Source organism: Trichomycterus rosablanca, chromosome 5 (assembly GCF_030014385.1).
Source record: "Trichomycterus rosablanca isolate fTriRos1 chromosome 5, fTriRos1.hap1, whole genome shotgun sequence".
NCBI classification, from domain to species: Eukaryota; Metazoa; Chordata; class Actinopteri; order Siluriformes; family Trichomycteridae; genus Trichomycterus; species Trichomycterus rosablanca.
The window spans coordinates 24926749-24948612 of NC_085992.1; the positions used below are offsets into that span (position 1 = coordinate 24926749).

The 21864-nt window shown below is 39.1% G+C and overlaps 1 protein-coding gene across 3 annotated transcripts; it reads left to right on the forward strand.

Annotated features, from left to right (window-relative positions):
- The first annotated feature begins 1119 nt into the window (after positions 1-1119).
- Positions 1120-20929, forward strand: tnfaip3 (tumor necrosis factor, alpha-induced protein 3). 3 transcript variants are annotated; one of them, XM_062995894.1, is made up of 11 exons: positions 1120-1257; positions 4708-5051; positions 8890-9080; positions 11089-11230; positions 11329-11499; positions 11598-11778; positions 12233-13086; positions 14498-14694; positions 15473-15683; positions 17403-17520; positions 20657-20747. In XM_062995894.1, exons 2-10 carry the CDS (start codon positions 4745-4747, stop codon positions 17510-17512), a joined length of 2364 nt encoding a protein of 787 aa, XP_062851964.1. In that variant the 5' UTR covers positions 1120-1257; positions 4708-4744; the 3' UTR covers positions 17513-17520; positions 20657-20747. The 3 variants fall into 3 exon arrangements, with proteins under 3 accessions (XP_062851964.1, XP_062851965.1, XP_062851966.1); XM_062995895.1 differs by lacking the exon at positions 17403-17520 and having other exon boundaries at positions 20657-20929; XM_062995896.1 differs by lacking the exons at positions 17403-17520; positions 20657-20747 and having other exon boundaries at positions 15473-17311.
- The last annotated feature ends 935 nt before the right edge of the window (positions 20930-21864 follow it).

Genomic DNA, 21864 nt, shown 5'->3' on the forward strand with positions numbered 1-21864 from the left:
TTTTGAGTTAAGAGAGCCGTTGCCGAGCTACAGAGAGAACATGCAGAAAAGAAGCAGTGCTCTTAGTATAATGACAAATAATTGAGAAATAAACTATAAACTCATTTAATTATGTTAAATCTGATTCGTTCATGGCACGAACTGAGCTTTTCGAGCCTAACTTACATCAAAAACAAGTACAGGGAGCGACTGAGGGCTCTGGACCAGGAGATCCGCGTCTGCCTCTCATCCATCCCTGCCAGAATAGGGCGATTGTGTGCATCATCCCAGGCTCAGGTTTCCCATTAAAAGTAAGTCACGTTTACCCCTCCCTATGGTGTGTGTGCGTGTGTGTTAGCAGTCCGAGGGATGCAGAGTGTACGTTTTTTAATACATTTTAGACTGGGGTGACTTGAGATTTTGCATACTTTTAAAGGGTGCCGTGACTGAAAAAAGGTTGAGAAACACTGGTATAGCGGATGCAATCAGGGTGATTGGACACGACTAGACTGGGGGATAAAATTGGGGGGGGAAAGTGGGAAAAATGGTAAATAAATAAAAAAATTGAGGCAAGCTGTAGCCTAGTGGTTAGGGTACTGTACTAGTAATCAAAAGGTTGCTGGTTCAAGCCTCACCACTGTCAGGTTGCTCCTGTTGGGCCCTTGAGCAAGGATAAAGGTGTCTGCTAAATGCTGAAAATGTAAATGTACTACCAAGTTGTTCATAGCAGCTTTCATCTTAGAAATGTAATTTTATTTTTAACAACTGCTCATATTTAAATTTGTAGGTGTTTAGTAACATTCCTTGGACTTTTGATATTAGATTAGACATTGGTTTGGAATGTTTAGTCACTGCAGTTTAAATAAACGTACGGAGAGAAAAAAACAAAAGCAAAAGTCAGATAACAATAGTAGCACGGCACGCCCACGACCGGTGATGGGTGTGGCCTTATTAGCGACGTCTCTGCGTCATCAGGCAGAACGTAACGTCAGCTGGCTCCAGGCGGCTGTAGAAGCTTGGTTGAAGTAATTCGCTTTATGATAGGTTGTGAGGGTGGAAAGTACCTCCTCGGAAATCCCCACTTGCATTTCCTTGTTGACATTTTTTTTGTCTAGATTAAACCGTACTGGTTTTAAAACACCTATTATGTGCGCTCGCTTAGTCAGGCTGCGTTAGGTTGGAAGCTACCATGGACTACTAGTGGATACGTTGACTGAAGCAGCGGAGAGTCTGAGGCAGTTTATGGGCTTTGTTGGCGGATACCGACATATTGAACAGGTAACAGTTGCGCGCTTTTAGTCAGACTGTGCTACTCTTTCTCTTTTATATTCGGGTCAGTTTTGTACTCGGTGACATAAAACACCGTCCGCCAGAATGGGATTCGAAACGCACCGTGTAGCACGGAGCGACTAATGAGTCTGGCAGCGTTTGGGTGTCTGAATGAATGCCAGGGTTTTGACAGCCATTGTTTGTGAAAACGCCACTTGGACTGAATTGTTGGAAGCGTTAACACATCGCGGCCTGTTTGATTTAGTACGTGGTTGTAAATGCGCGTTGGTTCAGTGACAGCAGCGCTGCATTGTCTCTGACGCCTTTATCGCCTCAATTACGTAATTCGAGCGTCAGGCAGCTTTGGTGAGGACTGAGGAGCGGAGTGGAGAAAAGCCGCATCGGGCCTCTGTGTCTCTGTGTCTCTTTCTATTGTTCCTGAACGTGCTGTAATGCAAACTCATTAGCACCGATGCTACTGCTGCTGCTTGTGTTTACCCCATTCTCAGTTTTAATCATGAGGTATTTTTTTCGAGGCGTTTGATTTTGTCTTTGTCAACTGTTTGAACAAGTTGTCCTCAGACAACCTCATCCAAGTGAGCCAAACGGCCTAAACGGTTTGCCATTGTAAGTGAGAACAATAAAGGATAAAGAATCGATATTTATTTAACAATTAAGGATATTGTGTGGAGAATTTAGACCATTGTGCTAGGCATGTAAACATCTTGATCTTGTGTGATGTTCTTAAGAACTGGAGCCGGTGGTGCCTTGGAGTAGTCCTATGGTACCCAATGTATGGAAGTTTATTCAGGTTCAAATTTCATTAATCTGATCCTCTGTCCACTAGTAATTAGTTAAACATTACTTTTTCACTAATTTTCACTAACCCTTGTCAACACTACATTTACATTTTCAGCATTTAGCAGACGCCTTTATCCAAAGCGACTTAACAGTACAGTTACAGTATACAATCTGAGCAATTGAGGGTTAAGGGCCTTGCTCAAGGGCCCAACAGCAGCAACCTGGCAGTGGTGAGGCCTGAACCAGCAACCTTTTGATTACTAGTCCAGTACCCTAACCCCTAGGCTACAGCTTGCCCTAGAAAAACACTATTTTTCCAACACTAGAAAAACAGGGCACACTGGATGCCAAGCCAAATAATCACCGGGCATCACATTATTTACTTATAGGCATCACAGTACTTACTTATGAGAGCAGCCAAGGAAACTAGAGTATACTGAGGAAACCCATGGGATTTAAACGCAACGAGCGAACAACATGTTGCTGTAAAGCCCCAACTCTACCAGCTGTGCCATCACATTACATTATAATGTAATGTTAATATTATAATAGTCTAAAAGTTCACAGCTTTTCTCTGAGACTACTGATCAAAATACAATGCTGTGATTTATGTGAGAAAACAAGTGATCATAAAGGTCTCATTTTATTCAGACCTGTGATCTGTGAGACAAAGTCGTCACCACATTGCTTGTATTTGTACTCTTAGTTAAACAATTCAAGTTTATTTTTATCTAGGTGTTTTTTTTTTTAAACATGCAATGCTATGTGAGCTATTTGAAAAAGTTGTCTTGAGTCAACGTTAGTCAAGTAAGTCAGATGGCTTAAACCCGTGGTTCTCAAACTGTTGTGCGAACACCACTTGTGGTAGGTCATTTAAAGTTGGAAAGTTTGTGTGCACAAAAATCACACAAAATGTATGTAAAATATGTGAACTCGAACTTGTTAAATACAAGTACTATGTCAGCTATATAGACAGCATATCGGCTACTTCACTATACGCATACGTCATGCGTTTTGTTTCCCAAGCTTGAGCCTGCTTAGATCTACCACTTTTGGCATAGTTAATATTTATTTTACAACACATCAATTTTAAGGCAGACTGCCCTGTTAAAATTAGCCAGCACTGGGAAATGGTTACAATATTGTACCATGACTGTTATAGGGACCAAGGTCACAATGCTACATTTACATTTACATTTTCGGCATTTAGCAGACGCCTTTATCCAAAGCGACTTACAGTACTGTGACAGTACATTGTCTAAGCAATTGAGGGTTAAGGGCCTTGCTCAAGGGCCCAACAGTGGTAACCTGGCAGTGATGAGGCTTGAACCAGTGACCTTTGGATTACTAGTCCAGTACCTTAACCACTAGGCTACAACTGCCCTATTACATACAACTGCCCTATTACATACTGCTACATACTCATCCCTCATCCTAAAATGCTAAATATTCACTGCACATATAAGACCTACTGTGTATTAGTGTGTGATGTATTGCTGTGAATGAACTATTGACTGAGAGTGTGTCTGTAAGTTACTATTTTATCTGTTACCTTAATTTACCTTTACAATATAAGCGCAACTAGTATAATACTGCATATCCACTAAAAATAAATGTTTTTAATACTAAATTCTATTTTGGTTTAAAATTACTTAGGCCAATAATAACAATTTATAAAGAGGAACAAGGAATACATGAATATATGTGTACTGTATGTGAAATCAATGACACTTGCCTTAACAATTTATTGATGCCACAACCTACAACATTGGATGACATGTAGAAACATTTTTTACCTTCTGTAGAAATTCGTTTGGATGTTCTAGGAATGGTTAAACACTTAAATGGCTGTCAAACCCCATTAAAGAAGTCTTAAGAAACTAAACATTATATTTTGTGGTACTTTTACAGAATGCAATACTGATTTATTCAGAACACTATGATGTATTAATACATTTCTTATACTACTTTGAACTAATAAACCACCGCTTTGAATATTCTTGTGTTGATAGTTGTGCAATTACATTGTTGGTTTCCTTTTGTTTGTAGAAAAAAAAATTAATAGATCTGTTTATATTAAAGAAACCACAGGCAATGTTTTTCTCTTTTTTTCCGGTAAGATTGGTTTCATGTTCCTTTTTGCAGATGGCAATGTTCCAGAGTCAGTTTTACTAGAAGTGTAATGTTGTAATAAAGATAGTGTGTCAATTCATAGGGCACGTGTATAAAACCAACCAAAACTTAGCTAATATCAGCTTTAGAAATATGGTTTTTGTTATAGAGTCATAATAATGCAAATAGTTTTACTCTTAGTTGAGTTTTTGTTAGTTTTGTAGGTGCTGAACTGTTGCTCTCATAACTAATACCTCTACTACTTTATACAGCCACACTGATCAATTTAAATTCTCCTTGACTGATACAGACACGAATACAGCATTGGCATATTTGTCTTGGAAAGGATTTCATGTGTAAACAGCATTATATTGACAACATGTGTTTATGATTACGTTCTGGCATCCTGTGCTATTAGTTTGCACCCACAACCCCATCTATGTGAATCTGCTTCATGGAAATTTACTAACTGAACTATCCACCCAGTGATAACACATTGCTCTGTCCACCTAATCATCAATCATTATTGTTGTCTCTTTCCCACAGAGTTAACCTGGTTCCCTGCTCTTTTCTAAAGACAACAATGTCCCAGGGCCAGAACTTCCTACCCAAGTTCCTTTTCGTAAGTAACCTGCTGAAGGCTGTGAAGATCCGCGAGCGCGTGCCTAACGATGTTGTAAAGCCGGCGGCCAGTGGTGGCCTGATGCACCATTTGCGTGGCATGCACCGCTACACGCTGGAAATGATCCGAATGAGTCAGTTCCCCCAGGCCTTCCGTGAGATCATTCAGTCGGCAATCTTGGACCGGGCGATGCAGTCCTCACTGGAGCAGGAGAAAAAGCTCAATTGGTGCCGCGAAGTAAAGAAGCTGGTGCCACTCCGGACGAATGGTAACGATTTAAGATCTTATTTATCTTATATACAGTATACAACCTGCAGTAAGATGTAAATCCTGGCCCAACTTCTTAGACTGAGTTAGAGTAAAAAAAAAATAGGTGAGAAAATAGATATAATTGGGGGAGCTTGGGTTCGCTTTTAATGTCCGTGCTAATGACTGCTTTTCTTAGGATTTCTTTGCAATAGATCATAACCTTGTACTCAGAAAAGATGCCTTTTAAAGTAGGATTTGTCTGGAAATTAATATTGTAGGATGTTTTTATATTCAAAACGTCCGTTTTTTAAATGTAAAGAAATGAGTTTGATTCAGTTGCACCTGCTTAGTAAATGATGGAGCGTTTCTATATTCTGTTTAATCGGAATAGGAGAATAAAGGCCGTCTTTTTATTTAGAAAACCTTTTGTCATGACATGATCACAAGGCTTACTGAGCGATCATTACCTTTTTACCCATCACTAATTTAAGTTCTTATATAATAAAATGCCTTGGCAAATGTTTTAAAAAATCAACCTTTGAACCTCTGGTAAGAACTAGGGTAAGATCAGAGTCAAACGTAGAGGAAAATTGTGTTTTTCTTTCTTTTTTTCTTTTTTAAACATCTGCTATCTGAGCACAACCGATCTAAAGGGAAAATCCTAAGTCGTCACACTGCCACCCCCCTCTTCTTTCATGCAGTTTGATTTAGGGGTGTTTGCTTATGTGCTATTCAAAGTAATGCCTTTTATGTAACGAACATTACTGTTGTTAACCCCAAATCAGACTACAAGCTGACAAAGAATGAGCAATGATTCAAAAGGAAACTTTGATGTGCTTGCTCTTTTCCTCCATTGTGCAGTAGTGTGATTTTACAGTAACCCCACCTCAACAAAATGTGTCAGAAAAAATGTGGATTTCTAAAAGTAACAAGCTGATAACAATCGCATACACGCTGGTGGCAAAACCAACATAAACCACAATGTGTCTTAAGGTTTCGGGTCATAATAAGACAGCAAAACAGTGGTAGTGTTCCTTGGTATCAGTTGTACATACCCCTTGAGCTGTAAAATGTATACCTTAGTGGTTGTTTTAATAGTGCTGGATGGGGCTGTTTAACATTTCAGTCCAAAATCGTCAACCAGATTAATATAAAGGCCATGGCATGGGAATACCATATATTTTTATGTATGTTTACCCACTTCCAGTGTTATCGTTGATTTACCTCACTTACCTTATTAATCAGGCGATCAGTCAAAATGTGTTTGTATTGATTTGCATGGACCTGTTCTTTTGAAAGGACAAGCAGACCCAAACCATGCATACAGCAGCTTCACTCACTATCTTTCTCTCATTTTACTCATTTAGTCCGAGGTTTTCTTTGTCATCCACATTTGTATAGTTTTCCCATTTTTCTAATGACAGGAGTGAGGAGGCACTGTCGCTTTGTATCTTTTTAAAGACAGTTGCTTAATCATTATAGTTTTTGATTCTTTTGTGCTTTTTACACACTTAAGTCTGTGGTGTTGACATTGGGTACATTTATTACTTAGTATTTAGAATACACAATATGTAGTTAATGTAAATATCTGAGGTCTATTTTTTTTAAAAAGAAACCACTGTCTGTCCATTAGTGTCCATTAGTAGAATTCACTTATCAGGTGACATTGGGGCAAAAGTGAGGAAAGCAGGACATTCAGTACTCATGTCCGCAAAGCTGACTCATTTTGGGTTGCATCCACAATGTCATGCTGTGGCTGAAATAGTGATCCAAACTGATAAGGATGTGGTAGCGTTAAGGGTCTGGGTATTTCCAAAAAACTATTCCCATCTGTTTCATATCAGTTTCCCCTCTGCTCTTTTTTGTGACTAATTTATCTAGATTGTATGTGATGTTCATGGGAGTTTTATTTGTATCATGTGCATTTTCTTCTGTCGTGACAGTACTGGTTGTTTGACTAGCATCATGAAATGGATTAGATATTTATAGTTTTACAGTACGTGACTACCATTAGTGGGTATTGTTTCATGAACAGTACAGTGTGTCAAAAACATGTCTCACCCCAACAGAAAAGGTATTTATTTAGCTATTAAAATACATGTCTTATGTAACAACCAGTAACATGCATTATTTGTATATAATGGTTATTTTAGAAATTAAACCCTAGTTAAAAAAACTGTAATTGATAAATGATTAGGCTGTCTGGATTTGGCCAAAACTCTTATATTTTTAGATGTTAAAGAATAAAGTAAAGGGTGTTTCACAGACCAGTGAAGGCCCCTATAATGGTACTGTAGGTTGAATGAATGTACAGACATTCCTGTTGAGGCTCCTCCTCTTTGGAAAGTCCGGCCACTCTGCTGTCTCAATAGCTGAACTGGGGAAATAAAAGTAGAAGTGCCGGCCTCGCGGCAGTTAATCAGAGCAGTTCGTGTACCAGGGAAATTCCTATCTGTTGTGTTACAGGCTTGTTATAGAACGACATGTAACCAGTACGCATGCACACATTGCACAACCTCGAAAAAACCCAAGGGCGTTAAATACTACGTTTACGAAGTTTGTTTGATACGTTTAAATCTGTCATTATATATGCAGCTTATGGTTTTCATTTATAAAGTTGGACAGGTTTTTTTTAGTTGTTTTACTTTGTGGTGCTTTCATGTTACTGTTTGGTCTTGTAATTTGTAATGTTGTATCACGTATGTTGTTTAGTTGTTCTGCGTTTAAATGTACATTGTGTTTACTGACCCACTCTTGCAGCTATTCTCCCATTTCTATATATTTTAGTTGTATCCTTATGAAATTATAAAACGTACCAAAATATAAAGACAAGATAAAGGAGACAGATACGTAATATCTAATGTTGCCATTAAATGACACACGTGTTAAACATGGCATAAAAACACAAATAAATAAATACATAGTTGTGTCTGTACGTTTTGGCACTCTTGACCAAGTTACAAATTGCAAGTGCAAAGGTTTAAATACCTTATTAAGTCTGCATTTTGATACAGTACTTTTCAAGAGGAAGAGCATACAAATGTAATTAAATGTTTACAACTTTAATCACCTAATTAAAATTATTTACGGTAATGAGAAATGACATGTTTCAATAAATATATGGTTAATGTAAAAAAAAATGTTTTTTAATTTTTTAAAAATATTTTAGGTATTAATATACTATAGTAATTTTTTATGTAAGTTTTATTGTTTAATGACTTAAATAATATCTTAGCCATTGACCTTATTTACTTATTTTACTGTGTGCTACTTATAGGTTTCATGAATGATGCTTCTTTTTTAAAAGATATATGGCTCTGTGTAACTGATACCTTTTGACTGTTATACTGACTTGCTGGAAATTCCCCAGTTCTTTTTTTGTTACGCTGACTGACAAAACAGCTAATCTTATCACTTAACACTTATCATTAAACTCTTCATTCCTTTATTTTCTTAGCAGCAAATCACATATTTTCTTTATCTCTTTTAACTAAATGTCTGGTATCGTACAAAACATGTGTACACTATGCTGCTCGTTTAGTAAGTTCTAAAGTTTTTTTTTTTTTAATGAAAGAGGAAAAAATACCCTTTGAGCTTGTGGAGGTGGCCTAAAAAGACAGCCTTCAAACCGGAACTGCAGTTAAGTCTGCAGCACACGCACTTACTTCTAACCTTTTTGCTACCTTTAATTTTTGTCTGATAAAGAGTTCTTTAGAACTAGACAGTTGAAAAATTTTATGCTTGGCTTCACATGGTGCCTTAGGAAAACATTTGTACAGTTGCATTACTGTGAGTGGAAGTATTGTAGACTGTTACTAGTCTAAGCATTCAAGTTATCATTTTTTTTATGTCTTTAGGTGATGGAAATTGCCTGCTTCATGCAGCCTCTCAGTACATGTTGGGGGTTCAAGACACAGACCTGGTCCTCCGAAAGGCTCTTTATGCTGTGCTTAAAGAGACAGACACCAGTAATTTCAGGGCTCGATTTCAAACAGAGCTGCTGCACTCCCAGGAGTTTACACAGACCGGCCTGCACTACAGCACCAAGGTTATTATTTAAAACTTTTGTTCTCACTTTTTGTGGATAACAGACCCATCCTGTGCTAAAACTCATGTTACATAAAGATATACAATAAAATACAATGTGCTTTATCCTCTAGGTGTTGTTAAAATGTAATTACTGGTGCTGGTCATAAAATTAGAATATCATGAAAAAGTTGATTTATTTCAGTAATTCCATTTAAAAAGTGAAACTTGTATATTATATTCATTCATTACACACAGACTGATATATTTCAAATGTTTATTTCTTTTAATGTTGATGATTATAACTGACAACTGATGAAAACCCCAAATTCAGTATCTCAGAAAATTTGAATATTGTGACAAGGTACAATATTGAAGACACCTGGTGCCACACTCTATTCAGCTAATTAACTCAAAACACTTGCAAAGGCCTTTAAATGGTCTCTGTCTAGTTCTGTAGGCTACACAATCATGGGGAAGACTGCTGACTTGACAGTTGTTCAAAAGATGACCATTGACACCTTGCACAAGGAGGGCAAGACACAAAAGGTCATTGCTAAAGAGGCTGGCTGTTCACAGAGCTCTGTGTCCAAGCACATTAATAGAGAGGCGAAGGGAAGGAAAAGATGTGGTAGAAAAAAGTGTACAAGCAATAGGGATAACCCCACCCTGGAGAGGATTGTGAAACAAAACCCATTCAAAAATGTGGGGGAGATTCACAAAGAGTGGACTGCAGCTGGAGTCAGTGCTTCAAGAACCACCACGCACAGACGTATGCAAGACATGGGTTTCAGCTGTCGCATTCCTTGTGTCAAGCCACTCTTGAACAAGAGACAGCGTCAGAAGCATCTCGCCTGGGCTAAAGACAAAAAGGACTGCTGAGTGGTCCAAAGTTATGTTCTTTGATGAAAGTAAAAGTCTGGAGGAAGAGAGGAGAGGCACAGAATCCACGTTGCTTGAGGTCCAGTGTAAAGTTTCCACAGTCAGTGATGGATTGGAGTGCCATGTCATCTGCTGGTGTTGGTCCACTGTGTTTTCTGAGGTCCAAGGTCAACGCAGCCGTCTACCAGGAAGTTTTAGAGCACTTCATGCTTCCTGCTGCTGACCAACTTTATGGAGATGCAGATTTCATTTTCCAACAGGACTTGGCACCTGCACACAGTGCCAAAGCTACCAGTACCTGGTTTAAGGACCATGGTATCCCTGTTCTTAATTGGCCAGCAAACTCGCCTGACCTTAACCCCATAGAAAATCTATGGGGTATTGTGAAGAGGAAGATGCGATACGCCAGACCCAACAATTCAGAAGAGCTGAAGGCCACTATCAGAGCAACCTGGGCTCTCATAACACCTGAGCAGTGCCACAGACTGATCGACTCCATGCCACGCCGCATTGCTGCAGTAATCCAGGCAAAAGGAGCCCCAACTAAGTATTGAGTGCTGTACATGCTCATACTTTTCATGTTCATACTTTTCAGTTGGCCAACATTTCTAAAAATCCTTTTTTTGTATTGGTCTTAAGTAATATTCTAATTTTCTGAGATACTGAATTTGGGGTTTTCATTAGTTGTCAGTTATAATCATCAACATTAAAAGAAATAAACATTTGAAATATATCAGTCTGTGTGTAATGAATGAATATAATATACAAGTTTCACTTTTTGAATGGAATTACTGAAATAAATCAACTTTTTCATGATATTCTAATTTTATGACCAGCACCAGTATATTGTGTAAAAACATTGTCCTGTAGTCCAGGAATTCCTAAAAAAGTCATGTACGTTTTATTTTTTGTCATTAGGTTTATACATCTATATATATACAAATACATATGCTAAATATTACATTTGCAGTAGTTTAGTTTAGTTAATTCAAGGTATTGTGGATTTATGGAAATGTTTGGTATTCATGTTTTTGTTGTTTTCTCTCATTTAGCCCAAGTGTGAAATGCCATTTACATTTTGTGCAGTTGTAGACTCCATTATTACAATTATGGGTCATAACAATAACGTTCCTCATTTTGTTTTGCAGAATTGGGACGAGGAATGGGAAAAGATAGTTGCTATGGCATCTCCTGCCGCCAGCAGCAATGGCCTACAGTTTGATTCACTAGAAGACATTCACATATTTGTACTGTCGAATATCCTTCGCAGACCAATTATAGTAATCGCAGGTAAGCTAATCATTTCTGGTACTTAATTATTAATTTGTTTATTTATTAACAGATCAGTTTGTGCACCATAATTTAATCTAATATCTTTAAATCTATAGATCAAGTGGTGAGGAGTATGAAGTCTGGCACTTCTTTCTCACCTCTTAACTTTGGGGGCATTTACCTTCCTCTTCACTGGCCTCCATCAGAGTGCTACAAGTATCCAATAGTGCTTGGCTATGACTCCCAACACTTTGCACCACTCATTACCATCAAGGACAGCGGCCCAGGTACTGCCACCATTACTTGGCTAAACTTTTCTATTTTATGAACATGTGCTTCTCATGTATTTGAATGGATTTTGATCAACACCCCTGTACTTTGACAGAGTTTCGAGCCATACCGCTGATCAACCCAAGCAGGGCAGGCTTTAAAGAGCTGCACATCCACTTCCTGACAGAAAAGGAGCAGCAGCAGAAGGAACGACTGCTCAACGATTATCTGATGCTCATGGAGATTCCAGTCATCGGCTTGGGCTACGACCCTACGCAAATGATCAGAGCAGCTCGGTACGATTCAAAATGTTGTTAGATTTGTAGCGATATTTTGAGTTAACTGTAAATACAACTATTTGGGGCAGTTGTAGCATCTGTGAGTTGCTGTCAAATCACAGTAGGTAACTGTCCAATATAGGTCACTTTATAAAACCCTATTTAAACACATTATAAACACATTATAGGACAGTGGTAGCCTAGTGGGTAGAGCTTTGGACTGTCGATTAAAAGGTTAAGAGTTTGAATCTTTGAGCAAGGCCCTTAACCCACTCTGCTCCATACCTTATTATGGTTGACCCTGCGCTCTGACCCCAGCATCCAAACAAGCTGGCATATGTAAATAATTTTGTAGTACCATACACCTGTATATGTATATATTAAAAATTAAGGTATTCTATTCTATAAAAGCATTAAAAAACTACTTTGCAGAGTTTGCTATAGAAATAACTCTACCCTATTTTCCCACCAGCTTGGATGAGGGCAATCTGCCTGAGGATATGAACTTGATGGAAGACTACCTTCAGCTGGTGAATCACGAGTACAAGCGCTGGCAGGAGGACAAGGATGCGGTGTGGGCACCCACGTCACAGCGAGCACCGCCACCCTTCTCCGTCTCACAGTTATCACTCATCGAGATCCGCTGTGCCACACCTCGGTGCACGTTTTACGTCTCCGTGGACACGCAGCCGCACTGCCACGAATGCTTTGAGAAGCGGCGCGCCAACGGCAAGCATGAAGCTGTTAATAGCCATGGCAATCGAACCAACCATGCCAACGCTTCATCTGACCCCGCGATCCCCAGCCCTCGCTCTGCACCACCTACTGCACCCAGCCTGAGTCTCTACAGCGAGACGCACGCCATGAAGTGCAAGACACCCAGCTGCCAGTTCACGCTCAGCGTAGAGCACGATGGCCTATGCGAACGCTGCTTTAACGCCTGCCAAGCAGGCAACGGACAGTCCCAGGGCCCTGCTCATGGCTGGGGCCATACACAGTGGTCACAGAGCACACGGGAACGACAGAAAGATAGAGAAAATAGAGAAAGAGAAGGAGAACGCTGTAGCGCATGTCGTCAAGAGGCTATTCGGACTTTTAATGGCCTTTGTCCACCTTGCATGCAAAGTAGTGCTGTCTCGCAACAGTCCAGAATAGACATGTCATTGTGGGCGGGAACAGGAGAGCCAGAGCATCCCGGCACTGCTGGGCATACCTGTCACACACAGGCGGCGCGACAGTGCAAGCGCTCAGGTTGCCAGTTCTTCGGTACACCTGAAAAGTTGGGATTTTGCACGATTTGTTACGTGGACTATCAGACCAATCACCGTAAGTAGAACCAAAATACAGTGAATGAAGTTCAGTGGAATATACTGTAATATGTTACAGTGGTACTTAAACCTTTTTGGCAGAGCTTAAATGTCTGTTAAATACAAATATCACCTCTCTACAATATAAAATATAAGCAAACAAATTAATACAGACTGCTGTATTGACAATGTACAATAAATGATTCCATCCGGCTGTTCCTGTGAGGAGTCGAATCAGCGAATCAGTCAGCCGCATATTTGATTCGGCATTGGATGCCCTTCTTGATACCTTCCTATTTATCCGTGCTTAGCAGCGACACTAGGGGCGCACTGGCATGTTCCTTCCCCAGTCGATCAAGAAGGTCCTGGGTTTGATTCCCAGGTGGGGGAGGTACTGAGAATGTTCTCCCCGTGTCTGCGCGAGTTTACTCCGGGTGCTCCGGTTTCCTCCCACAGTCCAAAGACATGCAAGTGAGGCAAATTGGAGATACTAAATTGTCCATGACTGTTCGATATAACCTTGTGTGAATTGATAAACCTTGTGTAATGAGTAACTACTGTTCCTGTCATGAATGTGGCCAAAGTGTAAAACATGATGTTAAAATCCTAATAAACAAACAAATCTTCCTCAATGGCTAGGTTCATGTAATGCCATGCCCTCCTTCTGTATTTGTAAGCCCAGCCTGGTATTAGAACCCCTGAAACATAGGCACTGTTCTTACCAGTAGCATGGTTCTTACCATTACACCACACAAGCTTACTTTACATATCTACAAAACTGTGGCATTAACAGTGGATAAGCGTATTTTGTACATTTTGAGTTTGGATTAGTTAGATAATAAAATACAACAACAAAGTAAAGGAATAAAAAAACAAGATAGTGAATACATTTAACATCTTATAAGAAATGTTTGTTAGAAAATGCTAAACATTTTACATCTTATTATAACAAGTATTCTAATTATAATTTGAATGATTTACTGTTTATGATAACTAGCATTCAAGCTCATTGCAAGTGTTGTATCCTCTATGGTTTTTCAATAGAAATAGGACAAGGTTTTTTAGCAAATATTGACTATTAAATCTACCAGATTAGTAAAAACAACATTGTATAGTTTACCACATTATACTTGAGAAAATCCAACAGGGTGCAGGGGATAGAAAACAAGGTTTAAAAAAGGCTGTGCATTGTTAAAAGCACATTCAGAAAGGAAAATACTAACTGCGAACTAGTATTTTTTTATACTGTTGATACATACACATACATTATTTAATCATCTGTGTAAAATGCAATGATGACAGAACATCATCTTTCACAATTTGTTTTATGGGTATACAAACCTTTGCATAAATAGTATTTGTGTTAAATAGTATTTGTGTTTGTTAGATTTGACCACTTACTCTGTTTTGTTGTGATGTGATTCATGCAGAGGCAGCTCCAGCAGTAGTGCAACCCAGAAACACGACAGAGGCAGTGTTTCAGAACCTGAGATGTCGAGGGCAAAGCTGTGATGCAGTAGGCAAGGCCATGCTGGAAGGCTACTGCAACAACTGCTACGTGAAGGAGCAGAGAGCGAGAATCAATGAAGCTGCTAGCAGAGGCACCACTTCCCCTCCAGTAGTCGTGGTGAGCATTTGTTGTGGTTTAATAAAATGTGTATTAAAAAAAGAAATAATGCAATTGTTAATTATTATAATTACGAGGGATCTTCAAAAAGTTTCCACACTTTTATATTTTGGTTGGAAACGGTAAGGGTTGGAGGAGGAGCTTGTAGTCCGGATTTTGCGCCATCTGATTTCCACCTTTTTGGACCACTCAAAGAATCTTTAAGGGGAAGATGATTTTCATGTGATGATGATGTGAAAGCAGCGGTGCATCATTGACTACACATTGACCACAACATTTTTTGCAGATGGCATTAAAAGTTGGTACGATGCTGGGAAAAATGCATCGAAGATTGACTGAAACTTTTTCATTATTCATAATAAAATGTGTTAATAGATTGTAACTTGGCTATTAGGTTAAATCTTTAAAAATAACAAAATAGGCCTTGGCTGTTTTGTTGAGGCAAAAATAATAAACCCCCATCACCGGCTGGGATTTAAAGTACCAAGTTACAAACCCCACATGCCTTTACACTTGCATTCAGTGTTCAGTAGTCTTTTGATCATCACCCAGTCTGTAGCCTACCAAGACATTTGTCTACTGGGCAAATATAAATGAAAAACAAATTGTCTGGACCTACAATGTGCTTGTTCTTTGCACTTGAGCTGCTTAGTTATTTGCTCTGGTTAGTGCAACATTTAGTATGGGTTTGCAGATTTCTGTGATTATATTTATGGATTGCCCAGCTATCAGACTAAACCTTTCTTTTTTTTTCCCCTCTCCCTTTTGCTCTCCTCAGCGGAAATCTCGTCCACCGCCGACACTCAACCAGGTTCACTGTCGGCGCAGCGGCTGCAAGAACGTCTCACCCGGCTGCACGGACTTGTGTCCAGACTGCCTTAGTCGCGGCGGGCAGTGGGAAGGTCGGCGTGCCCACGCACCCAAAGAGAAGAGCAAGCAGCGCTGCAGGGCGCAGGGCTGCGATCACTACGCCAACCAGGAAAAACAAGGTTACTGCAATGAATGTGACCATTTCATAAAAAAGTATTAATGAAGCTGAAGCCAACCGTTTCATTTTCCAAAGAGGGAACTATAAAACCTTTGCACGCCCACGTGTGTGAATCCTTAGTCAAACAGAATGACGCAGCTAACCGAGCCACCTGGTCATGGGTGTGGCACTAAAAGACCCAGGCAGAGCTGTGAAACTGGCAATTTACCTCTCAAGCAAATTTTTTACATTTTTGTATGGTGTGTAAAAGACTGAGGTGGGGCTGTTGACATTGAGAAGCTTCAAACACGCTGGCATCCAGTCGCATACATCTGTGCTATTTGTCATTTATATCTAACAGGGTAATAAGATTTGTGAACGATTTGTACATTGCCAAACTAATTGAGGGGGGAGCATCTTTAAAGGGTAATCATTTTATTTATGATTGTGAGCTGAAAACGCAACAAAATTTGACCAAAGTTACTTCTGGAATGATTCTGACCAAGCCAGTGAAGCCTGTATAAATACAGGACGTAGAGCTACAGGGTTTTAGAGGCCTCAGAAAGATTGATTCTTTCATACAATGTAAGTTAAGTGCCAATGCAAGTTTGCAAAGCAGAGCTCCAACTTTATTTCTCGTTGCACCATTCAAAGTCTGCTGAAAATCCGGACCTGTTGCCTTTGAGATTTGAGATTTTTAGATGAATTTTTAATTTATCATTGCTCATTTTTGTGGCGTGCTTTCTTGAAATTTTTATTCACCTGATTTTGCCTTGTTGGACTTTGTTTGGGTTCGACATTGACATCTTTCCGTAGCTTATAAGAGATTCCTAAGTGCAATAAAACAGGTTCTGCAGCACACCTTAATCAGCATGTGAACAAGTACTTAGAAACTAATCTAAATACAACAAAGCAGTTGCTACACCCAAAAAAGCAAAGGTCAGCTACATGTTAGAAAGGAAAAACCCTATGTGAAGTGAAATCCATGACAGAATTGAGAGGATAGATAAAAAAACAACAGCAGCAAGGCACACAAGAATTGTGTTGTGCATATGTGCTCTTAAAATTGTGAATACCCAGTTTTTTGTCAATCTTATGGTACTTTTGCTACATTCACACAATGCCTGTATTGTATGCATTCGGTATGCAAAAATAGCTATTTGACTATTTAGCCTGTGCTTGCATAGAGTTAAGCATGGAGAGAATTTTTGCCTACACTGAAAAAGGAGCATCAGCGCAAGACATTCCCATTCTTGACGTCTAACAATGTGGTGAAATAGAAATAGATCCATGCAGGCCCTATATACAGATGTGCTGTGGTCTGATATGGATGCATTCAAGAATAAATCGCAGTCCAGTCATGAGTAAGAAATAGGAGTATCTACTCTTCTTTCTATTTAACTACTGAATCTGATTTCAATTCAGATTATCACCAATTTGCACAGTACTTAATAAGCTGCTCTGAAATTAGTTGAGGTATCTCTGACTTACTTCTGACAGTTGACATTCCAACTATAGACTAGATAACAAAATATAATTTTTGGGAGGAAGGGGTATTTGGTATTTATTCATAACAAACATCTGTATTGTGTTTCAATAATAATTTATATGTTGTTGTAAAATAAATTATTTTTAATAGTAAAACCTCAACTGGCTTGCTGTCTGTCTTTTTTATTTGTTTTACTTGGTGACAGTAGATTTCATTTCAATTTATATTCATCAACCTCTTTATCCTGGTCAGGGTCGTGGCAGGTCTGGTTCCACCTGGAAACACTGGAAGCAAGGCAGGAAGGAATACACTGTACTGGGCACCAATCCATCACAAACACCACCTTAACACACCAGACATAGTCAGTCATGTATGTTTAAACTGTATGTTGTAGCCTTGTGGTTAAGGTACTGGACTAGTAATCGAACGGTCGCTGGTTCAAATCCCACCACTGCCAGGTTGCCACTGTTGGGCCCTTGAGCAAACCTTCAATTGTTTAAACAATAAATACTGTCACAGTATTGTAAGTCACTTTGAAAATAAGCATCTGCTAAATGCTGGAAATGTGAATGTAAACCAGTCAAACACAGTCATTTATGGATTACTTTTTTGTAATCTTTGGACTATATTTAGGTTTACTAAATTATATAAAATAAAATACAATTAGAAATATAAAAAAATACTTTTTAGTTTAATGTAAGTCTTTATTAAGTAATTCGTTATAAGCACTTTATTAGGTACAGCAATAAGTATGTACATACATTTCACTTATGATTGATAAATGGGGTACAGGGTGCTGACAAAGTGTACAAAGCAGTAGATAGGCTACAGTATTTGCATACTCACAAAGGTTATCTGTATGGTAGGTAAAAACCAGATAGGTGTGCCTAGTGTTGGTGAGTGTATTTTACTACATATTCATCAGAAAGTCAATAGAGATCCAGCCTATAACGTCTCCTTTAACATATTAGGAACACTCCAAAGTTGTCAGTATATCCAGGTGAGCGGCATATACACCGATGAGGCATATCATTATGACCACCTTCCTAACTGCCTGGTCTGTGGCTATGCAGCCCCATATGCAACAAACTGTGATGCACTGTGTATTCTGACACCTTTCTATCAGAACCAGCATTAACTTCTTCAGCAACTTGAGCTACAGTAGCTCGTCTGTTTGCCCATTTTTGCTGCTTCCTGCTAACACATCAACTTATGTTGAAATAAAAAATAAAATGTTCACTTGCTGCTTAATATATCCCACCCACTAACAGGGGCTGTGATGAAGAGATAATCAGTGTTATTCACTTCACCTGTCAGTGGTCATAGTGTTATGCCTGGTCGGTGTATATAGAAAGTTAAAATGCTGTGGTTGTCATGAAAGTTTCATTTTTAAATTCTTTGTAACTTTCAAAAATCTACGCGATTACAGGAATTTATATGTTGGCCATTTTGTGAATCACTATACAAAAGCAGAGGAAGCTGACGGTAGTAAGAAGAAGTAGAAACACAGGAACTATGTCATTGTCTTAGGAATTTTTTTTGTGCGCATTTTGCAACATGTCATTTCTAAAAAAAAAAAATTCTTATTACTATCTTTGACATTTTGTCTGTAATTTTTTGTCAATCTTTCGAACAATTCACTTCTGAAAGTTGGCCCACACAGTCACTAGATTGATAGGTAGGCGCAGCGGTCCGCTCCTGTCTGACTCAATGCTAAAGGAAAGAAGTTCAGAGGGAGGGGACATTCAGAAAGGTGGGGGAAAGAACCTCCAAGCATGTGGGTGACATGCCCACCACCACCCTGCACTCGCTAAAAGTACATAAAATTAACACAGCATGGAAATCAAATACTAATCAGTGAACCTGTAACATATAGTCAGAAAAAACTGTGGTTTAAATAGTACATTTAAAATCTGACGAATGAGCAGTGTGTGCAAACAGTAATATAACCCCAATACTTAGAAAGGATGTTTAAAAAAAAACACTGCAAAAACCCTGTTCTTGTTCTGAGGTGACAGCACTACCTACTGTACCACTGTACTTCCCACAATCACATATGTTATCTCTTTATTGTTTTAGATGATTTTGTTAGACTAGATTGAGAGCCATTAAACTGGTCAATTCAACTGTCTAAGAACTGTTGTCATTAAACCCACTTACAGTAAAAGTTTTTTTCTTTGTTAAAATTTGCTAGATTAGCCACATGTTACTCGCATTAGCCAAATTGGTCACTTACACCGACCAGGAATAACATTATGACCACTGACAGGTGAAGTGAATAACACTGATTATCTCTTCATCACAGCACCTGTTAGTGGGTGGGATATAATAGACAGCAAGTGAACATTTTATCCTCAAAGTTGATGTGTTAGAAACAGGAAAAATGAGCAAGCGTAAGGATTTGAGCGAGTTCGACAAGGGCCAAGTTGTGATGGCTAGATGACTGGGTCAGAGCATCTCCAAAACTGCAGCTCTTGTGGTGTGTTCCTGGTCTGCAGTGGTCAGTATCTATCAAAAGTGGTCCAAGGAAGGAACAGTGGTAAACCGATGACAGGGTCATGGGCGGCCAAGGCTCATTGATGCACGTGGGGAGCGAAGGCTGACTCGTGTGGTCCGATCTAACGGACGAGCTTCTGTAGCTCAAATTGCTGAATAAGTTAATGCTGGTTCTGATAGAAAGGTGTCAGGATACACAGTGCATCACAGTTTGTTGTGTATGGGGCGGCAAAAGGGGGACCAACACAATACTGGAAGGTGGTCATAATGTTATGCCTCATCGGTGTAGCTTATCAAGCAGGTTTAAAGCAGTAATTTAAAATGTTAAAGTTATGACATACTTTAATATTACTGTAATCATCTGAAACCTGTGATTTAATACAGTCCAAGAAATTAAGAGTTAAGCAGTGCTTTAGGACCCAGCAGTGGAATCCTGGCAGTGGTAGGGCTTAAACCAGCAAACTTTAGCATTTAAACATGACACTGATCCAGATTTACTCTTTCTTTTCTTATTGTCAGTAATTTTAGGATTTAACATGCTGTGTCCCATTATCAACTTAGTGTTCAGACCCCCGTTTTGTCTTGTCCCACAGTCTTGTCTATATAGGTGACCATAGCTTTGTTTTTGACTAGATTTCGGATTGTTTTTGGACTGTTTGTTTGAATATTCAAACAACCTTCACTCACATCCTAACAACTCTCTGTGAGTTTTCAGTTTAACCATTTAGTGAATTGGCAATAGATTTTGGACCTAACTTTTTATATCAATACAAATAAAATACAACACAGTTTAGGGGCCTGATAAGCTGTTAAAGACATGTTTTAAATACATGTTATTTGTCTTAATCTGCATTGAGACAAATGCTATAAAATCAATGATGAAATAAATAGTTTGTAAATACTTATTATCTGATTGTTCCTGATTGAATAATCTGCTTCTCTATTTTTTAGGTATAAGATCTATGACAGTATCAAGTGTCACTGAAATCAATTATTTTATGTCCTTCCAGGCTCAAAAAACAGGAGGCAAACAAGTCCGGCAAAAGGGAAAAGGAAACTCAAGAGCAGGATAGATGACTGGGTTTTTACATAACTAGTGCTGAGTTGGTGAGTATGTGGAAGGGATTTTCATACAGTGTTCATCTGGTTGTCTGATGACTCACTCATTACATCAGGAAAAGTTCCAGAATTGGCGTGATTGTTCATTCCAGGTGCATTCCAGAATTGGTTTGCTCAACATGTCCAGAGTATTTTAGGAAATGTAATTTTTTTTAATTTTTGAACTATATAATAAAATCTAACCGAAATAAAGTGTGTACATTGTTTCATTTATTCATTGTCTGTTTACCATCAGGGCGGCACGGTGGCTCAGTGGGTAACACTGTCGCCTCACAGCAAGAAGGTCCTGGGTTCGATCCCCAGACGGGGCGGTCCGGGTCCTTTCTGTGTTTGTATGTTCTCCCCGTGTCTGCGTGGGTTTCGTCCATGCAGTCAGGTTAATTAGAGACACTGAATTGCCCTATAGGTGAGTGGGTGTGTGTATGTGTGTGTGTGTCTGCTCTGCGGTGGACTGGCGCCCCATCCAGGGTGTTACTGTGTGCCTTGTGCCGATTGAAAACCTGGGATAAGCTCTAGCACCACCGCGACCCTAATTGGATAAGTGCTTAAGAAAGTGAGTAAGAGAGTGAGAGTGAGTGTTTACCACCAAGGTGGGTCCGATTCAATGGGTGAACGGCAAAACACACCCCGGCCAGTTCAACACAGGGCAAACACACACAAACTCACATTTAGGGCTATTTTCAGTAGCTCCAACTGGTCTTCGGCTGCTCCGGTTGCCTCCCAGTTCAAAGACAAATAGTGTTTTGTTCCTCACAATATAAATATGGAATAATATTTAGTTTAGGATAAACTAATACATTTATTTAAGAATTATATTTTTATATAGCACCATATTTTACAAATAGAAATTAACAAAAGACATTGACCCTTTTTGATTTCCTCTAATTTTATGTCACATTGAATAATTAAGCAATACAAGGTGGCACAGTGACACAGCTGGTAGAGTGGGTACCATATCATTCCATACTATCATAATTCTTATGGACCTGGGTTTGTCACTGTCAGAAGATTTACATGCTCTTCTTCTTTCTTTGTGGTTTTTCTTTGGTACCCTGTTTTCTTCTCACCTCCCAAAAATATACAAAGGTGGATTGGTCTG

Excerpts from the sequence above, each read along its gene's own strand:
- tnfaip3 (XM_062995894.1), top strand. The coding sequence starts at position 4,745 with ATGTCCCAGGGCCAGAACTTCCTACCCAAGTTCCTTTTCGTAAGTAAC. Across the intron at positions 11,231-11,328 it reads ACCAATTATAGTAATCGCAG|ATCAAGTGGTGAGGAGTATG; the intron begins GTAAGCTAATCA and ends TTAAATCTATAG. Across the intron at positions 13,087-14,497 it reads GGACTATCAGACCAATCACC|AGGCAGCTCCAGCAGTAGTG; the intron begins GTAAGTAGAACC and ends TGATTCATGCAG.